The sequence below is a fragment of the Anser brachyrhynchus genome (genome assembly GCF_964034855.1).
Source record: "Anser brachyrhynchus genome assembly, chromosome: 1".
In the NCBI taxonomy this organism is placed as follows: Eukaryota; Metazoa; Chordata; class Aves; order Anseriformes; family Anatidae; genus Anser; species Anser brachyrhynchus.
Window position 1 is genome coordinate 123,940,324 of NC_137694.1, and position 21,356 is coordinate 123,961,679.

A 21,356-nucleotide genomic window follows, 5' to 3' on the forward strand; every position below is an offset into this window, starting at 1 on the left:
GACATTCCCTTCCATCCCATTTAGAATGGAGCTGCCACTGCAGCAACAACATTTCTCTTGTCAGCATGATAGCATTCAAGTACAGCTAATCACCTAAGGAGCACTGATTTTTAGTGGATTTGCCTGTCCATAAATTCCCACTTTTTTTTTTTTCCCACCAATGCTTAATACTTATTATACCAAGAGTAGCAAAGTTTTGTTTGTTTTTAAGACCTGAACAACAAGCACTAGTATTTCAACTTTTAAGTTTTAACTGTACATATCTTCTCCCTGCAACTTTTGTCATTTCTTCTCCTTGCAACTTTTAGTATCCAAAGCAAAGGGAAGAAGAATGGAGAGTGATGGGAGATTCAATTTGCAAGTGTTGGAATGCAAATTCCATGATATTAATATCAACCCCTACTGAATTTTTGCATTTAAGCTGCTGATAAACTTCCTCATGCTGAGAAAAGTAATTTCATTTCCTGAGGAATAGAAGGAGTTCTGCTTTAATGTAGTTTTCAAAATGAGAAACCATACTGGACCAAAAGAAATGGATTTTAACTTTTATTTTCCATGTGATATTCTTAAATGTAAAATAAGACATTTCCATTTAATTCAGAGAAAAGTAAGGTTACAAAAAAAAAAGTGCCTTTCAGTTTTGTCTAATTTTGAAAAATAGCATGATAATTGAAAAATCATCACGATCATTTTAATAAATGAGTTAGGTGATTGACTACAGTTTTTAATTAGATCAATAATCTTTGTTTACAATGATGCTAAGAAATGCAACACATGTGGCAGATCCTGCACAACTCCCGTGTTCACCTGTAGCTAAGTAGAACTGTCATAAAATTTCCTAGGAATTTTAAGGTGCTTCTTCGCGTCTTCATGGCATTTTGAACATTATTAAGAGTTGTATTGTGATTATAGCCAGGTTTCATAACAGCAATGAAAAGCAGACCACTTTCCAGCCAGTGTTTTGAAAACTGGCATGTCTCCAATTGGCATTGCTTCATAAATAGAAAAAAATGCAAAGGACACAACTCAAATACCTAGCCATCTGAAAAGGGTTGTACTGTGTGAAGGGAAGAGGACACTGAAGAAAGCTATAGTGGTATAAGATGTTACAGCAGTATACGAGATATCTGATTACCATAACACTTTTTCTTTTTTTGTAAGATGTTTTCAAATGAAACTCTTCTCTAACATGTGCAACAAAAATATTTCGAGTTCATGAACTGTGCTTATTTTTGAAAAATGTATTGTAGTATTCAATCTGATGCCTCAACAGACATATTCCACATATTCCACCAACTACTATTGTGCAGAAATTACTCTAAATCTCTATTTTCCAGGGTTTGTGCACTGATTTTTTTTTGTTTTTTTAATTTGGTATTTTCTGACAATTTCTTGGTTGGTTGGTTCTGGGTTCCAAAATAAAATACGGGAGAATACTATTTATAAACAGTCTCATGGTATACTAAAAACTTAATACAGCTTGCTATTGTACGGAACAGAGACTTAGCTCCTGTGGGAAGACAATCAGTGCATAAAGCTTAGAGGAGTCCTTCCGTAAATTAATTCTTGTTCTTAAGTCTCCTCTCCCCCCCTCACCCTCCCCACCGACTCCCCTCCCCTCCATTTCTTAGTTTTAACTAGTAAGACTGTATCCTGAATGTTAGGAAGGATTGTTTTGTACCAGGCTGCATCTTTCTTTATCTTTTTGTCATTGTTTTTAATGGCAGGACTGATCATTTGTTCATGCAGTCATAGAATCATAGAATGGCTTGAGTGGGAAGGGACCTTCAAGATCAACCCCCCTGCCATGGGCAGAGATGCCTCCCACTTGACCAGGTTGTCCAGGGCCTCACCACCCTCTGAGTGAACAATTTCCTCCTAATCTCTAATCTAAATCTCCTCTCTTTTAGTTTAAAACCATTTCCCCTTGTCCTATCATCTGCCTGAGCAAAAAGTTGCACTCCATCTTCTTACAAGCTTCCTTTAAGCACTGAAAAGCTGCAATAAGGTCTCCCAGGAGCCTTCTCCAGGCTGAACATCTCCAGCTCTCTCAGCCTTTTTTTCATTGGCGAGGTGCTCCAGCCCTCTGATCATCTCCATGGCACTCCTCTGGACCTGCTCTAACAGCCCCACGTCCTTCTTGTGCTGGGGGCTCCAGACCTGGATGCAGCACTCCAAATGGGGCCTCACAAGGGCAGAGCAGATTGGGGCAATCACCTCCCTCGACCTGCTGGCCACTCATCTGTTGATGCAGCCCAGGATGCAGTTGGCCTTCTGGGCTGCAAGCACACACTGCTGGCTCATGTCGAGCTTTTTGTCCAGCAGAACTCCCAAGTCTTTCTCTACAGGGTTGCTCTCAGTAAGTTCTGCTTCCAGTCTGTTCTCATGTCTGGGATTGCCCTGGCCCAGGTGCAGCACCTTGTACTTAGTCTTGTTGAAACCTCATTAGGTTCACACAGGCCCACTTCTCCAGCCTGTCCAGGTCCCTTTGGATGGCATCTCTTCCTTCTGTTGTATTGACTGCACTACTCAGCTTGGGGTCATCTGCAAACTTGCTGAGGGTGCACTTGATCCCATTGTGTATTTCATTGATAAAGATATTAAACAGTACTGAGGGACTCCACTTGTCACCATCCTCCCCTGGACATAGAGCCATTGACTGCAACTCTCTGGGTACATCTTTCAAGCCAATTCCTTATCCACTGACATGTGCCCTGACATTGCTTCCAGGAGGATCTTTTCCATGATCTTCCCAGGCAGAGAAGGTGAAGCTTACTGGTCTGTAGTTTCCTGCGTCTTCCTTTCTACCCTTTTTAAAAATGGGAGTGATGTTTTCCTTTTTCCAGTCACCGGGGACTTCATCCAACTCAGTTTAGTGTATTATTTATCAAAATTGGTTACTATGAGGAAAGTATATAGCCATACATAGATGGTTATGAAAGGATTAATGTTATTCATACTATATGGTATTACAAGTTTTTAAAATGTGAAAACGTAGTTGGGAATATATAAACAAGGGAAGAAAAATCTATATTTTCTGTCTTCCTCCCCCCCCCCCCCCCCCCCCAAATCATCAGTCATCAGTACAATTGAAGATATGTCCAGTGTTCCCTGTTAGTAACCTGTTTTTATATGGTGAGGTAAACTCTTAGTGATTGTTTGAATATTACAGTTTATCCATACAGAACCAGATTACTTCCTGGAAAAATAATAGAGCATCTTTATTGTTATCCTTTAAGTACACTCTAAAACCTATTATAATGTTACAAAGAAGGATTATTAAACTAAACGACAGTAACATATTTAATGATGATCTGCTAACAAAGCATTCTAGCTAATCTCTGATTAGTGATCTTGTCAACAGGAACCCAAAATGTAGGATAACTGAATTCCTTAAAACACTGGCCATCTGCAAAATAAATTCTGTTTTCATTTCATGTCTTTAATACTTGACAGGAGTCAACAGATCTTAAACCAGAAGATTAATCAGTCAATCTGCACAAAAACAGATTAGATTTACCAAAATGCCAGAAGTGTTTACGTGGTCTTGTGTGTAGCGGACTGTATACTGGTAGACATGGAAGTAATATTTTTCATCCTAGGTTATTGTACAGAATATATTTTAAATATCTTAATTTTGTTTCACTCATCCTTGTATTTCAGACATTTTTATTTTTGCGTAAGTATCTTTATCAAATACTCAAATTTAAGTGAAACACTTAAAACCATAAAAAAGTGTTTAATAAAAATAGAAGGAGAATACTCCCTTTACACGCTAGAAGTGGAAAGTCCTTTGAAGGGAGTTCCTTTTTCTTTGCAATAAAAATAGATGGACATTTGTATCCACTGGGGAGGCAGAAAAAATAAGTTTCTTTCCATAAAAGTGGAGCCAAATTGTACTATATGCTTGGAATTATTTGGGGCATATAGATTCTCTGGAATCTCTCGCAAAAGCAGATTTCATAAATAATGTAGTCTTTTGCATCTGAATTACATACAATATTATAAATCATATTTGTACAAAGGAAAAGTCCTTTAATCATGATAGGATCATGGGACTAAATTTTGTAAAGAAGCATGTCAAGAATCTGCCTACTGATTTTCATCCTTTGTCTTATGGTATGGTGGGTCAGATGCATCACAGATCTTTTAAATTATTTTCCCTTTGAAAAGGGATCTGAAAGTAGTTGTATGTTCACAACACAAAACCAGTATGTTAACCCGCAGAGAATGTTTGCAGTGTTGGTAGCCACAGCAAGTTACTGAACTGTGTTAGGAGCATTTTAGCAGTACTAGTGTTTTCTTCATGCTAAGTATATGGGCATATACCCAGTTACACTGTGGCCTGTGGGTGTTAAACCTGTGATGTGAGTTAGAGTGGGTTATAAAGCTGTTAACTGAAAACATGTTATGACCATGGAATTCATTTGAAACATCAAAAAAACATTAAAAATGGATGACTGATTTTTGACACATATGTTTAGCAATATTTTCACTATTCAGAAGTACTACCATGTTTCTGTTTGATACAACTTAAAAATGTTAATATTGAATGCCATCAACATTACACAAATTTAATTTCAGAAATCCAGCTTTTTTCCTTTTTTTTTTTCCCTGTGGTAAATAAATAAAGTGTCAATAAATAGATAATTACTTCATCTCCTTTTATGCTTGTAGACGGTTTGACAAATCTTTTGAGAAGTGGCGGCTTTTTCATTGTGACATGAAGAGCTTTAATCATTGGCTAACTGAAACTGAAGAGAAGCTGTCAAGAGCACAGATAGAGGTTGGAGACGTGGGTCATGTGAAAACCAACCAGTTTCTCCAGGTATGATTTGATTAACTCATTTCCTGTTTTCCTGCAGTAATTAGAAGTTTGCTGGTCTGGATACTCTGTATAGTTTTACAGTTCATTTGAGGTGGATTTCTAGTGTAGAGTGTTCAGTGGCAATTATGGTAAGATATTTCTGTTGTCCTTATTAAATATAGGATTACATGGTATATTGTAGTACTACCACAGTTATGGACTCACTTGGTCTTTATTTAAAGTGCCCATTAATTTCCATTTTATGTTTATAACCAGCAAAAGTAACAGGCTTTATTTTTAAATCTTGTGGAAGAAATGTGATTAACCATTGAGTTGTACAAGAAATATTTCATGAACTAAGTCTTGCAAGTGCCTTGCTCATTTTGCCTGTTTCATGTTTTAATCAAAGAACCTTGAGGATCCTTTTTGTCAAATGCGGTATGACAGAATAGCCACTTAGTCCTATGTGTCCAGTTCCAATTTGTATGCTTTTCATCCTTTTCATCTTACAAGCTCTTTGAGCAACATAAGGAAAATAATAACTCTAGTTTCTTGGTAGTTTATTTCATTTCTCTGTTGTATGATTGAAATGGTAATGGGTATGAAGAATTAATTCTAAACTGATATTTTGCAAGTTGATAGGTTCAGCTGAATAAAATGGCTTGACTAAACTCAGGTTTCATGTAATAAATTCTTACTTCTGCATAAGAAAAATCACTGTTAAACTGATCATTGTACATTTGAATTGCTGGATTGAATTATTGGATTTCAGGTTGAAAGAAGTTAGGTCTGTCTAACATTAAAGGTACAGTTTTGGTCCTTGGGCTTTTACTAATCTATAGCCTAGAGTTAAAATAAATACATAAATAAATCATGTCTTTTGGATTTTAATATTAAAAGTTACCTTTTTTAAATTTAGGCTGCTATTTCTTGACTGTAATACTCCTGAACCAAAAAGGAAAACAAATCATAAAGTATAAAAACGATATAACTGCTAAGTGATATGTTGAGCTGAAGAAGCTAAAATAGTTCGTAAATATTTTTCTGTGAATTACCATCACCACATCGAACACCAAGTCTAAGATCTGGATGGAAAAAAGGAATAAAGATGCTTTCTAATGCATATATAAAAAGTAGCAGACATCATACGTTTTTCCAAACCACTGAAATTTTGGATTTCTGTCTCACAGTTTTAAGCATTTCTTTGAAAAGCAAATATACACTCTAGTACCTATCTGACAGACAGTAATATGGCAATGCAAAGCCTTACCCTTTCTTCTGCTTGGTCTTGCCTGTTCCATCACCCTTCTCTGCACTATCCTAGTGTCCTCAAGCAGCTTCAAATGTATGCTCAGATCAGTGAAAAAAGTGTTTCTTCCTTTTTTGCTAACAGTTTTCTAAAACATTATTTTCTTTCTGTGAAGAGTTTGATCTTTGAGGGTTTCCAGACCAAGTTAATGTGTCATAGATGTTATAAATGTACTGTATGTGTTAGAACATTTCACAGTCCCAACAGATTAGAGATGTTATTTTCTTCTCACTGTTGAGGAGAAACTTCATACTGAATTGAATATCATACTAAAAGAACCTGAGATAATGCCCTGCTATAAAGAGGCTTAGATTTCATTGTAGAACAAGACTGCTTCTGTTCTACATTGCTCTTTGACATAGTCTCCTTCTCATGTAAAAAATATGTTTTGTTTTATATATTTAAAACACAAGAATAATGCAAACATCTGAACATAGAATCATATAATGGTTTGGTTTGGAAGGGACCTTTAAAGATCATCTAGTTCAGCTACCCTGCCATTACAGTGACATCTTCCACTAGACCAGGTTGCCCAAAGCGCCATCCAGCCTGGCCTTGAACGCTTGGCATCCACCATTTCTCTGGACAATATGCAGAATGGATTTCTACCAAAATTTTCTTTTTGCATTTTCTTCAAGCATTTTCCTTCTTTTTTCCGTGTGTTAGAAATCCCAGCATGTCTCAAAAATTTCATTTAATTCAATAAAACAGTAAAAACTACCTTTCTGATGAAAATTCATGGAACTTGAAAATATTCCACTAACATCAAGAACACAGACTAAATGTTATTCTACATTTATTTATGAAAGAATGTTCAGTCTGAAGCTCCATTGTCACAGTTTTCTTTACTGGCTCTTTATTTTCTTGGTTAGCAGAAAGAGTCTGAAGCTTACACAGAATACACTGATAGTGCAATGCAGCAGGAAAGCCTCTTGTTTGAAACATATTAGGCTTCTATGAGTCTGACAGGAGATATCATTAGAATTTCCATTAGGTTAAAAAGTTAAAACAGCTGTGTGTTTTGATTTACTAGGTTAGCAACTTGTTTAATTGATGACATCATGCTGCTCAGTGAACCATATTCAGAATTAACAGGATTTGTCTGAAAATTCTTTCACAACCAAGTGAATAGTCTTATACTGAATAAGAAACTGTTTTAGAAAAAAAAATACACCAAATATTCGGATGTGTAGTACTATTTCTAGGCAGGACTACTTTGGAAAAGTAAAGATGAGTATGTTCATTATCATTCAGTAAATACATGGAGTCAAATGTTAATGTAAAATGAAACAGTCAACACTATGATTAGGTGATTATGTTAATATAGGTTAAGAGATAATTACATTCTTGCGGGTGGTTTTTTTTTTTTTTGGTTTCCTTTTTGCTACACAGTGCAGTAGGATATTACACAACATTTATGCATCTACTATATTGTAAACAAAACCTAATAATAGAATTGTTTCATTTCAGGTCATGACTACTTGAATACTCTTATTGCAAAAAAATTTGTTAGGACTTCTTGAGAGCAGAACTGTGCTGTTGGAAAAAGAAATACCACATTTCATTTTTTAAGAAATAGCAATTGACTGTTATAATTAGAAGACATAGGCTTTTAAGGGATTTTTTACAGATAACACATCATATAATTCATTTGAAACTTATTGAACTCAGTCATGAAAGCAGGTTTTCTTTTTTTTTTCTGGTTTTTTTTTTTTTTTTTCTCTCATTAGTCTGGTTGAAAAGTTTTTCTGTCTCTTCACTCCTTAATTCACTTGGGCTTCAACTTCTTCAATCTCCTCTATTTGCACTTAGTATATACACATTTTTTCTTTTGCCAAGACTGAGATGTAGCTCAGTTTTATCTACTTACCAATGTTTATTCCTTTCTGTTCTTATGGGCTTCAGTCAGGTCCTCTGTTGGACCTCATTTTGGTAAAGCTGTAGTTTTCTAATCTGCTCTCATATGATAGCTGGACAACTTGACACTTAATTCCTGTGTCTGTTTCTTGTTTCCTGTGCCTATGCCTCGTTCTAGAACACAAGTTCTCAAAATAGCACAATATTGTTCCAGCTGAGACGTCATCCATACTGTCATTAAGGTAACTCAGGTGTTACACTTTATAGGTTGGATCTTACTGTGGCTGAATGTTAGAATATCATTTGCAATCATCTGTCTAAAAGTCAACATTTCAATTTTTTTCTTGTGGTCTGCATTTCAACACCAATATATATTCAATTTAAAATGAAAAAATAAAATAAAATACAGGTTACATTGGAAATTGGTGCCAGTTTTATATGCAGGGAAGAGGCAACGAAGAATTACTATTGTGTTGTGTGCGTGTATGTGGGAGTACATGGTGTTCAGGTACCATAGGTAAATGCTAAATTGACAGCTATAAAAACACAAATTCTTCAAAAGTATCAGAACTAGACTGACAAGTTTCTGAATCATTGCCTGGAAATTTAAAATTAGTATCCTTATTTCAAAAATACACAACATCTAAAATATTTACTCCTTACACTGGTATTAAGAATTGGTCAGCAGTCTGTCTCTATTTAGTATCAACTTTGTGGTTGCAGGTTTAATTTTATTTTATTATTTTATCTGTTTGGAATTTTGTATGTGTGCATTTGTTTTGTTTGGGTTTTTGTTTTTAAATAGTAAAACGATTGGATCTGAATTGTGAAACAATGTCTTTTTTGTTCATGATGTTCATCTATTGTGACTGGTCAGTGATGGGCAAGGACTGGACTTTATAACTTTTTTATAATTTAAATGTTTCCAAAATATTACTTTTCTATAATAATTTCTAAATTTTGTACTTTCATTTACAGACATAAATATCAAGGAAATAATGTTTACATTTTATGATCACAGAAGACCTTAAAACCAGTGAGATTTTGAAATTATCAGATGGCAAGTTTATTAATTATACTCTGCCTTCTGAGCATACTGTGCTTCTAAGTTACAAGTCTCTCTTAAATTGTTCATACATTGAATTGTTCAACATTTACATTTTAGAGTACTTATCCAAGTCTGAAAAAGGCTTGTGAATGACTCATGCCTTCTTTAGACTTTCCTTCTACTGCAGTATAATGTCAGGAACTTCTTATTTTTGCTTTGCAGATGTTGTAAGAAAAATAAATAAATAAATAAAATACAGAGAATCCAGGCTTCTGTGCTGAAAGTCATGGTCATGCTAATAATTTTTCTCTTTTATATCTAAATTGGATTATATGGATATTGATGAGTTAATAACCATTGAATTTAAACAGTTATTTCTGGAATGCAGCACAAATAGAATCAGAGGATATAGGAAAAAACAACTGTTTTAGTGCTTCAGGCCACATATTCTCATACCACAAAAACACAGTGGTAAGTGGGTAGATAGCATGCTCTAAATTTTCCCAAATGTAAAGCTTGTGAAAATAAACTATTTTATATAACGATTGTGAATTTTATCATTTACATTTTGTGTTTTAAACAAAAGAAGTTCATATATGGCACTATTCTAGAAGCAATGTATTATTGGCTAATATTTCACTATTAACAAAAGCATCCAGTTGCCTTGAAAATAGATACAGGTGGTTTTGTTTGTTTGGTTTGGTTTTGTAGTTATTGCTGTTATTGTTTCTTAGTATAGTGGTTCTTATAATTTTACACATCACACATCCTTACAAGTAATTCATTTCTGGATATATATAATTCCTAAAAACTTTCATTTACTGTTACAAGATTCCTCACAATTGTTGCTGCTACTAATGGCAATGATGAAATATTGAAATAGCTTATCCTGAATTTATAGTAAAAATATTTTCTTGTTGTATTAACCTATAAGAAGCATTGCTTTGTAATTACATCATATATTTAATTCTTCTCTATTGCACACTGTTGTAAATAATTCTTCATTCCTAATTTACTTTATCCTACTAGAAGACTTTAATGTAAGTTTTTGCTACATGTAGTGGGACATTAAGATGTCTGAAGGCTATAAAATTGTTTGTTTCTGCCAACTCTTGTACCAGTAATTAAGAATTCATTGCTTATATTCAGATCTTATTGTAAATCCTGGCATTGTTTATTCAGATAACCAAGTTAATTCTCATGAGTAATTAATTAGGATGAATTTTTCAAACATCTCATTATGAAACTCTTTGAAATAACTATTATTATAACTACTATGCATAGATGCATAGTGATGTTTTTTACTTCTTTTTTTTTTGGTTTGTTTTAACATAAACGCATAATCTTGTCATTTTCTCTGTCTAGAAGAAAACAATGCTCTTAGACAGGATCCTGTCCAAGATTTCCTGGTACAGATTTCCTGGTACCTAATTGTGACTGCCTCGCTATTTGGGGGTTCATTTGAGAAGGTTAGAGTACTGGCATAGGGGGATCTGGAAGGGCATCTGAGGTCTATACCCATTTTGCAAACATTTTTTAGAAGTGTATACAAGACAGAGGAAATGGAGAATGTGATTTTTACATGCTAATGAATCTGGCTTAGTTTCAGGGCTATTTAGAATACTTACAGTCAGTGACGTGTGCAGATAATACAGTTTAGTTTAAAAAAAAAAAGTTTTTGCCATGGTATGAATGCAGTTAATCTGAACATATCCTGGAAGTTTGAAAAATAAAAAAATCCTACTTTCAAAGAAGACGATATTCGTTCTTTTGCCTAACGAAATGTTTATGTTGTTTGCTTCTTTCAAAAGTACTTCTTACATTGAATCTGCAATCAGTATAGCATATGGTTGAATCTGTGGGTATCGATGCATAGATGTAAATGTAAGACCCAATAGTACAAATTTATGAGACTTGATTTGTGTCAGTTAATGACTGGGCAGCCTGGGTATCTTCCTAGGTCTTCTGATGTGAGAGTTCTGATGTGAGAGTTTAGCCATTAAAAATTGTTTGCGTGAAACAATCAGGGAAAGGTAAGACCCTTGGTGGAAAACATTCTACACAGATTAATTATATAAAGTCGTGTAAAAAGGTTTTGCTGTGGCCCTTTTCATGGATAGCTGTACTGAGCTTATTTCGAATCTTTCATCACAACAGATTTTGCAAATTCTGATACACTGATTTTCAAAACCATCTTATTTTAGTCTAAGGCCATAAAGACATCGTAGTTAGCACACTGGTCAAAACAACAAGATAAACTCATGTTGCTTTAAAAAAAAGTAAACTGTTTAAAAACAAGCAAACAACAAACCCTGCATTGTGTAAGTCCTTAATGTTTATGCAAAGCAAATAGCAAAGGATCAGCATCTGCCCTTGAACTGTCTAGAAAATATTAAGCTAAATTTATTCATCCTAATTTTGGAAGTCAATTTTTGTCAGGCTGTGACAAGCTATCTTTTGTCTTTTACACTTAGGTGTTTTCAGTTTTACAGTGAGTTCCTTTTCACTGAAAACCTTTATAGGCACCTTTATGGAGATTTTTGTTTGGTTTGTTAGTTGGTTGGTTTTGTGGGTTTTATTTTTTTGAGTGTGTTTATTTGTGATTTTTTTTTTTTTTGATACAATGAGAGGAGTCAAGGGAGTTGGGTATGAGTTTGAATAGTCATGGGTTAATGCTGGAGAATGGAGTTTTTGACTAGACTGTTTTACTAGTTATTGTTCATTTAGGATGATCTTGTCATTTCATTTATTTTTGTAAGGTGCTATGTTATATACAGAGACAGAATGTAGCAGGTGTGGAAATAGCAGTAACACACTTGAGTTGTTTAAATAAAATATTTACTTCTGCCCTACAGCAAACCTCCAACATACTCCTTTCCTACTAAATATATGGAAGTAAGATTCATCTCACCAAAACAGATCCGTAACAAACATCTATATTTGAGCTGGTGTTTTTCCCTTACAGATGAAGAACAGAAATAGGCATTTCTAGGATAAAGGTCACCTGACCTTTCTGAGATACACAAAATATTTGAAAATGAACTGACATTGGATACGTTAACTTCTACAGAAAAAAAAAAAAGTTCATATTCGATTGGTAAATTTAATTTAGTGTGGAAACCTAAAATATTTAAAATTGAATTTACTTCAGGTGTGCTCCTTCCTCCATTTTATGCATCTTTCAACAGCTTTTGAATATTCAAAGCTTACTAGTGCTAGGGAACCAGCACCGATGCTAGCCAAAACGCATTACAAAGTAATGTATTTGTGCTGGAATAAATTTTCATAATTGGGCTAGACATTTTGCTACAGTACAAAGATAAAATTCACTGAATGTTTCACTGCATGTAGTAGAAGAGAATAAAAATGTTTAACTGTATTTCCAATTTGTTCAGTGAACACCAGAAGTATTGAGGCTAGAATTCATAGGCATTTGTATCATGTAGTTATCTATAAGTTCCAGTTGAAATGTCTTAAATTGTGGGGGACCTTTTTAAGGTATTTCTCTTTTGTGTGAATTCTCAGCTGTTTATTAAGGTTTACACACCACACCTGTTCCCCTCTAAGCACCCAATAACATCCTTTTTTTTTTTTTTCCCTGAAAAATGAATACAATACAAATATGCTGTGGCATCTCACCCAAAATCTTAGCTTGCATTGATTGAAAACAAACAAACAAACAAATAAAAACTCACAAGCAAACAAACAAAAATCCCAACAAACTATTGAAACTTCAGAATTGTTTTAATCTGTTTGACTTTTCATAATGGAAATAATGAGACCATTATAGTAAGAAGAAAAAAAAAGTAAGTTTTCTGCATTTGCAGAATATCTTCTAAGTTCAAACAATAATTTTGCTTTGATTCTGATGAAAAGGAGAAATAAATATGTTGTGTTTGCTTCACAGACTCAAACTATTTAAAAGCTTACATTCTAATTGAATATTTAATGGACTGTAATGAACAATGGAGTATGGCAAATTCTAGTTTGTGTATCAGTTGGAACAAGATTGTAATAGACTGCTGCACTCATCATCTGACTATGTTAAATTTGATATTTACATATCTCAAAACTTTGAAAATTTCAGAATAGTTTCTTGAGGGTTTCTTAATGAAGAGACAAAGGGCAAACTCTTACACCAAGTTAATCTAAACAGGACTCTGTCCCGTCAGAAATGCTAGGAGAAGGGAAAGAAGAAATGGAAGAGAACATATTTAGAGCAGCTTTTCCAATATACGATGATTATATTAGGATATAAGATATCTGCCATTTTCACATTATATGAGGTTTCTTACAATATCTGCTCGTAAGTGTACAATTAAAATCAGCTGTTATAAGTGAAGTTAAAATAATCAGAAAATGATTTAGTTCTGTAATAAGAATGCTTTTGTGGTCCTAAGATGAGGAGAGGGCGCTTAATGTTAATTTCCCATTAGTGTGGTAGAAACTGTAACTATTATTCAGCTGTGTTATGTAAGACAGTTCAGACAAAATTCATTTTACTGAAAGCTGGAAAAATAGGTGCTATTTTATATAAGCAAGTGATCAGGTTTTTTTATTTATTTTTCATGATTTGTTGGTACCAGATAAGCTATGTTCTTTTGCCCTCCATAGTAAGACAGGGCACTTTTGTGTTCCCTTTTAGTAGCTAGACTCTAAAAACATGTTAATGCCAGCTACTGCTTTTTTTTTTTTTTGCCAGGTTATCTGGCTTTTATTTTTTCATGACATTCATCCAGTATCATATGATTTAGTCCCTTCAGACATCTCAAATGAAAACCAAATATTGTTCCATTTGTCCAGCCTTTGTGGAGCCATTAGATATTAGATCACAACTTGTTTCTGGAGATTGTGAAATAGAAAAATTTTATGATCAGACTTTTTTTTTTTTCTGTACTTCTGCAGTGAGCATGGTGCCTATCTGAAATTATTTGCACAAGACATTTTCCTTTAGCATTTTTTTTTTATAGCTGAAATGGAAAACATCTGTTCTGTATATTGTATGTCAATGGTTGTGTTTATTGACAAAGGTTTGCTAATAAGTGTTTATGTGATGTTTTTAGTACCAGTATTTTAGTGAATTGAAGCCTTTTCTTATGTCCTCAAAGTCAAATTGCTTTTTGGAGTAACCTAAGAAAGGGTAGTTGGAGGACAAAAAAGAAAAAAGAAAAAAAAAATAATAATAATTTTCCAGAGAACAAGGTTCTTTCCAAATTTGACTAAACCATTCAAACACTTCTTTAAAAAAATCCATCAGGATCCTTAGCACACATTAAAAACTTTTCTGAATGGATGATTATTTGGTATTTCTTGAATCAGAGCTGTTGATAACACTAAGCACTGTTGTGTTTTTATCAGACCGTAAAGACCTCAGGACAAGTAGTGTTTGTAACTGTACATTGTCTGGTGTAGTGGGTCCTTAGTTTTAGCTGGGCCCTCCCTCAGGAGCTCAGAGCTAGAATCATACTGGTTGCAATCATTGCATTTGAGATGAATACAGAGGAGGGAATGTAGGAGTAGACTAAAAATATTTACTGTGATTACTTTTAATATTTTTTTCATTTATCTTGATCTTACAACATTGTCAAAACTATATAATTCTATTGAAGTGGGTACTCTAGCATACTGGAGCCACAGAATGTATTATTTAAACTCTGTTTTGATTTTTGGAAGACACATTCTCATTTGTGATGACTGACAGCATAAACGTATCTTTTTCTTGAGCATCTTTTGTTAGCCCTTACATTACTCCTGAGCATTTCAGGGTTTAGAGACAAAGAGGAACTCACGCACCTGGGAAAGTACCTTGCATTATTGTTGTAACCTTAAGCTGCCTCAAATACAACCTGCTCTGGTACTTTCTAAATTTGCTGTCACTATCCTATTTCATTACCTCTTTTGTAACTGTAATGCCTTCAGCGATGGCTGACTTACGATTCTCAAAACCTTTCTCCAATCCTGCCATAAGCAAGGGAAGCTATGTGAGAATGTACTGGTGTCTGAGTGCTCTGCAAGATGATGACAGGAGTGTATTCGTAAGTTTGAATAACACAATGACTTTGCCCAAATATGACATCAGTGAAATTGGGATGATAAGGCTATCTAAAAAAATATATATATTAAAAAAAAAAAAAAAAAGTTGTAATGACCCAATCAGTACACATTTAGTTTTAAAAACAGAGAACCAATCCAACACTTAATTCTAGTCATTTGACGCTCTTGCTAGAGGAAATAATGCTTTTGGAGCATGAAAACTTGACAGTTTGCAAATCCTAAATTATTAACCAGCAAAGATTAAATAGAGGTAGCGTTTAATGTATAGCCAAGACCTTATTCTGTTACTGATTTGTTTATATCAAAACTCTGTGGATCTGTTGAAGTTATTACTGTAGCTTCTTTTATGATGGACAAGACTAATAAAAATGGGACTTATGGTAGTCTAATCTAAGCATTAAGAATGGTCAGAGGTATAAATATATCATCCTGATAATCATTTTAGTGTAAAAGTGAATAATATAAAAGTACATATACTTTATCTGTTTCTCCACAATCCCCAAAAAAACATGAAAAAGTCAGTTCAGTGGAATATGTTGAATATTTCAAGTTAATAAATAGGTCTTTTTTGTTTAAACTGAAAGCTAATGTTATTTAGCTGGATATTTATACTTCAGATATATATTTGAAATGCAGCTGGCACTACGTCTAGGTCACCATGTTTTTCCATGATAGAATTCTAGTTTATGTTTAAAAGCTTCAGGAAACACTAGAACACCAGTTTTCTGTGGGTTTTTCATAAAACCACGCTCACTGTTTGATTAAATTCATAAAGAACTGAGCTGACTCATCAATACTGTTTAGTGTATAGCATCAATCCACGTGTAATGTAAAAGCTGTATGGTACTCATTATGTTAAACCTATGTTGCAGGCGACTTTGCTTTCCTGGCTTTGTCCATCTTTTCTGACATCTTTCTTGTATTGTGGGTGCAGAATTTCAGTGACACTTAAACACAGAGGAAGTATAGCCTCCCTGTTTCTTTATATGCCTTCAAAGGATTTTGTTAACTCCTTTGTCTGTGTCACAATGAAAACTCCAGGCATAACTGATATTTTACCACTTTCCTCTGTCCACTTTCCTCTTCTCTTCAGATGTTTTTCAGAATTGTTGTTTTCCATTATAAGAGTCCTTAAGGCTTTGAGGTTTGCATTCTTTATTCCTAGATATAGGCTGTTCTTTTTTTCATTGTATTGATGCATGTTCTGCTTGGTTTTCTCTTTGCAGATATGTATTTCTTTACCAGTGATGGGTCCTCTGCATTATTCATCTAATTTTCAAATTCTGTAAGAGCTTTATTCTGCATTGGGCTGACTTACTTATATTATTATTATTATTAGTAGTAGTAGTAGTAATTAAAAGAAGAATAGATTTTTAAGAATTAAAAGAAGAATAGGTTTTTTTAGTAATTAGAAGAAGAATAGGAGAGTTCTCTCAGGCTCCAACAGATTTCCTAAAAACCTTGGAGACTAGTCAATGTAAATGAAAGGCTTGCTTAGAAAAAACATTTCTGTCAATATAAGTTTTAAGAAACTAAGGTGTTATATTTTAAACATTAAGAATTCAATATTAGCAAAATTAGAATCTCTGAATACGAGCACTTCTGATACTGGACTATCAGTCTGGACTGAGATTAAATTGTAAGAATGTTGTAAAGGAGTGGATAGGAACAATTCTGTTCCCTCACTTCTCAGAGAAGTTATATTTAAGGTAAAATAGCCTCTTTGTCATATTTTCATTTGATAAATGTAGAAGAATAAGTGGAATGAATTAAAAATAGGAAAGAAAGGAGGGCAACACTGACAACAACATATTTTGCTTGGTGGAAATCATAGTCTAGTTCTTTAATTCCCCAAGATAAACTAATCTAGTGATAATATTGAATGTTTTTTACTGAGTTTGTTTGCTTCTTTTCAGTTGATTGATTTCTATTGAACTCTTAATAGACTTTATGGATTTTAAAGCCATAATGTTTTCAGGTAGCACACTTAGGGTAACCTTCAGAACATTTTTGGTATTTAGGATAATAGTTTATATGTATTACCTGTCTTGAAAATGTGCTGCAAAGGGACATGTTGGTTTATGTGAAGATCTCAGAGAATGATAATTACGGAGTGTTGTGAGGAATGGAATGGATATTAAATCTGGGAAGAATGCAAGATTTGAACAGATTTTTTTTTTTTTAATGAAATCTCTAAAAAAAAATGCATAAATTTTATATTTTGGCAGATAGGTATATCTTTGGCAGATAGCAAGGAATTTTTTTCTAAGATGCATTTTAAAATCAAAATTACCATGATGCAAGAACTTACTGTGTCCTATCTTAATATGAACTGTAGATCTGACGGATTTGTTCACAAGTGCAAATATGTAATCTGTTCTACTGCTTTGTTTTGGCACTAGTTTCCTGTGTAAGAAAGAGAGATTAGAATTTGTTTAGGATTTGTTTATAATTTTAGAATCCTAATTAAGCTTTTAATTTCATTTCAGGTGCTTGCATTATCTTTGTATTATTCATAATGTTATCAGGAGTACTTCAAGTAGTATATAATTATTTTTCAGTTAATATCAGCAGTTTTTATGTAACAAGGATTTGAAGTCTTCTGTTGAAGTCTCTTCACATCAGAGACAGTTTGTCACAATGACAGAAATTAATCATGTTAGCTGCACTTGATTTTATAAAGACAGTACAAATTTGGAATCTGTACTAACAGGTAATGATTTTGAATGTTACTAGATTATGTATGATAGGTTCATAAAAATTAGTCACATTAAGCAAATGATGAAATAATATAAGAGTAGATGAAGTAATTTTCTGTCCAAAATTCACAACTGGAAAAAAAAATCTAAAAATCAAAAAAATCAAACTTTAGAGCATCAAGATAAATATTTTAAGTGTAACTGTGAAACTTCCAATTTTGACTGCTCTTACTAAATATTTAAATTATTACAGTTAACTCAATCCCTGTTGAATCTATGGTTGTGTCATTGTTAGATGGATTGTTGGATTTGGTTTGTACACTACTGTATAGTCCTTATGATCTCCGTTCATAAGTATCTATACTTTTTAATATCTCTTTAAGATCTTTAAGATTTTTCTGCTCTCTCTTATCCTCTGACATCTCGTAAGTATTCTCAGATAATAGGGTTGAAGAAATAATTTAGGATTATTATGCAAGAGAATATAAAAACAGTTTAAGTAGCAAGATAGAACAATCACAATATTAGGGACTGAGATAAACTTTGCTTGCCAGTGAGTTGTCTAATACAGATTTTAAGTTTCTGACAACAAAACCTGGAGCAAGTGATGCCATATGCATTCAAACATATTCAGTCTTACGCAGCTGTGATTATATCAGTGAAAATTTCAGATCTCAGTTGTCTGACATGAAAGTGATGATTTTCACACATATATCTGATTATACATCTAACAACAGTTTTTGATCAATGGCAGAACAGGTCAAGTACTGAAAAAAGTTTAGCAATTAGTATTTAATGTGCATATTTCAGCATGAAATGCATTATCTGTCTGAGTTTGCGGTCTTAACACAGATTGGGAACATTCCCTTTCTGAATGGAATTGTTTTTGAAGTACCTCTTCAGCAGTAAGTGTGATTTAAAACAAAATCATTCCCACTATATCGTAGCCACTAAAGTAGTTCAGAACAATGACCAGTGTCTGTCTGAGAGACAAACTTTTCCCCTCCATTCAGGATTTCCAATCCGCTATGGTTGTCACTCCAACATATGCGATACTAGCATGAATCAGAAATCATCTGCCATACCCTACTGAATATAAAAGCTGTTCAGTCTTCATAACCAAAAAAAGTTTGGGAAAAGTCAAGGAGTGTAGAGTATTGTCTCATAGCCGATTATCCTGTTGTCCATAGTCAGCAGAAGGCCTAAGCTAGATATAATCAAGATCAAAAGCTTTTTCACTTAATTCTTACCCCTTACCCAAAATTCCAAAAGGCATACAGAGAGGTAAGATTAATCTTTCTTAACTGTACTTCATGACATGTCAGAGTATTTTTCATTGAAAAAATCTCAGCAGCCTGTTACATGGAGTGACATTGTGAACAGTATTTTGTCTGTTTTTGTCATTCTTTCCTGGGTAACTATTCTGCTTAAATTGGTGCTGAGTAATTAAGTTAATAGTGGCTTCACTAATTTCTGCTGTAATTAAATAAACATACCAGTGCAGATCTGAGGCTGAAGCCATTGATAGAAAAGTAAGACTGCATCAGAGTTAAAATTACACTTTTCTCGAAGTCCACAGAATAATGTGCAGAATAAAATTATTTCAAGTTCTGTAAGGGTATTTCCTAACAATATTGGAACACTGAAACATATTTAGAAGCAACTATGTTTTGAACAATTGATCTGAAAACACAAACTTAGCTTTTCTCTGGAGTAAGACCAAGTTTAATTGAAAGCTGGGCAGCACCTTCATTATCCTTTTTTTCCTGCTGAAAGTTTTAATCAAACTACTGTAAACAAACAGACTTTTGTTAGCCCAGTGGGATGTGATACAAAATGGATCTTCAATTCAGTGCCAGCTTATTGTGATTAAAAATCCCGGTGAGGTTCATATTTCTTTTTTCATAGCACAAACTGGACTCTGATCTGTTTATGACTCCTAGGAGAACAATATTGTAGTATAATTCTCACATATGAAAGTAACACTTTTTATACCTTAAATAAATCATTCTTCGAAGAAAGCTTACAAGGCTAGATTAGAAGAAAAAGCTGTGCAAGATACGCAAGGTACATAGGTACATATAGGAGACATACTCAGATATGACTCAAAATCTCACAACAAGAAGCTTCAGAAAATGTGGTAGAACAGGTCAGAAATGAAGGCTAAGATAGCTACTGGTTCAAAAAGATTATGATGATGATGTGGAAATAGTTTCTTAAAGTATGCTATGCTTAAATGTTGCATTTTTTCCTAGAATTTATGTATTTTCAACATGCACATAAATGCCTAATTGATTTCTGAAAATTAGGACAATGCACCTTTGAGGGAGGGCCTAAGTATACATGTTTTTTTGTCCTCATAGCATCCTTGGAACTTGGTTTTTAGTTCCAGTTGCTGCAATGTGTCACCTACTTACTGCTTCAACTTCAGTTGCTGGATACCATATGTTGCTACCACCTCTATATGGTTATAGTAGAGTACTGAGTGAATGTCATTCTATGTGCAGACAGTATATGTGGGCTCTTAGTGCTCTGATTTTTTTTCCTTCTACTTAGGCCTTCTTTTATAAATTCTCTGGGAATTGGCTCATAAATGAGTGGTCAAGACATACCATTTCTATTTGGAAGAAATTTATCTAGGAATCTGATCTCCTCAATCTATCCTTCACAGGATGACCAGAGTTTTGAGAGACTTGGTCCTGTTTCCTTCCCCTGGGCATGAAAGTATTTAAATGGTGTCAAGAAAGTCACCAAAAGTAAGGAAAAAATAAACTGTCATGTCTCCCTGCAATTCATCCATGTAATTCCATAAATTAGTGTTACAGTCAGTTGTGTAGATGTGTTCCTCCTCAATTTAAGAATCACATGGCCTATGAAGAAAATTTCCTAAGATAAAATGTAGGAGTTGGGATTTATGATTTTGTTGTTTGTTTGTTTGCTTGCTTGCTTGTTCATACAGAAATATGGGGCTCTATCTATGGATCTTATTTTATTTTATTGAAAATTAGTTGCTAGTTAAACAGGAATGCTGAGACTATGCTGAGGCATGACAAAAGTGATTTTAAATCTTTACACCTGATAAAAATGAGACTCAATGGAAAGGCAAACAGCTGATTTTGCAATATACTAGTGACATACAGTAAGAAAACATACCTTTTTGAAAGTGGCCATTAGAGTAAGTGCATTGTTAGATTTGCCTTTTCATTTTATCTTTCTGTGTTCTCCTAGAAAAGATCTACTTCTACTATGACTGCTATTTTGCAGTCTTAGAACAATGGAAGTACCTGAAGCTTTGAAGAAAATAAGTCATGGATTTTTTTGGAAGGTGTATCACAAGATCATTCCAAAAATTTCAGGAATTCAGGAATTGCCCTAATTGCAGCAGAGATGTATAAAAGAAATAATTCAGCAGTGATTTTAGGTCTAGAAAATTTGCCAGAAACCAGGAGTTTCTGACCTTTAAAAAAAACCATCACTGAGCACCACAGCAATCTAGAAATTAATTTTCATATCTGCTTTTTAGAGCACCTCAAAAGTCTGATTCAAAGAAAAATGGTCATTGTCAGTGGCCTTTGACATCAG

General features: G+C 33.8%; 1 protein-coding gene across 23 annotated transcripts in view; it reads left to right on the forward strand.

Moving 5' to 3' along the window:
* Window positions 1-21,356, forward strand: part of DMD (dystrophin) — a 1,241,121-nt gene that overhangs the window by 653,173 nt on the left and 566,592 nt on the right. For all 23 annotated transcript variants that reach the window (XM_080576230.1, XM_080576221.1, XM_080576232.1 and 20 more), the window contains one exon: window positions 4,678-4,828. In XM_080576230.1, coding sequence (XP_080432356.1) covers window positions 4,678-4,828 — 151 coding nt within the window. The remainder of the gene's footprint in view (window positions 1-4,677; window positions 4,829-21,356) is intronic.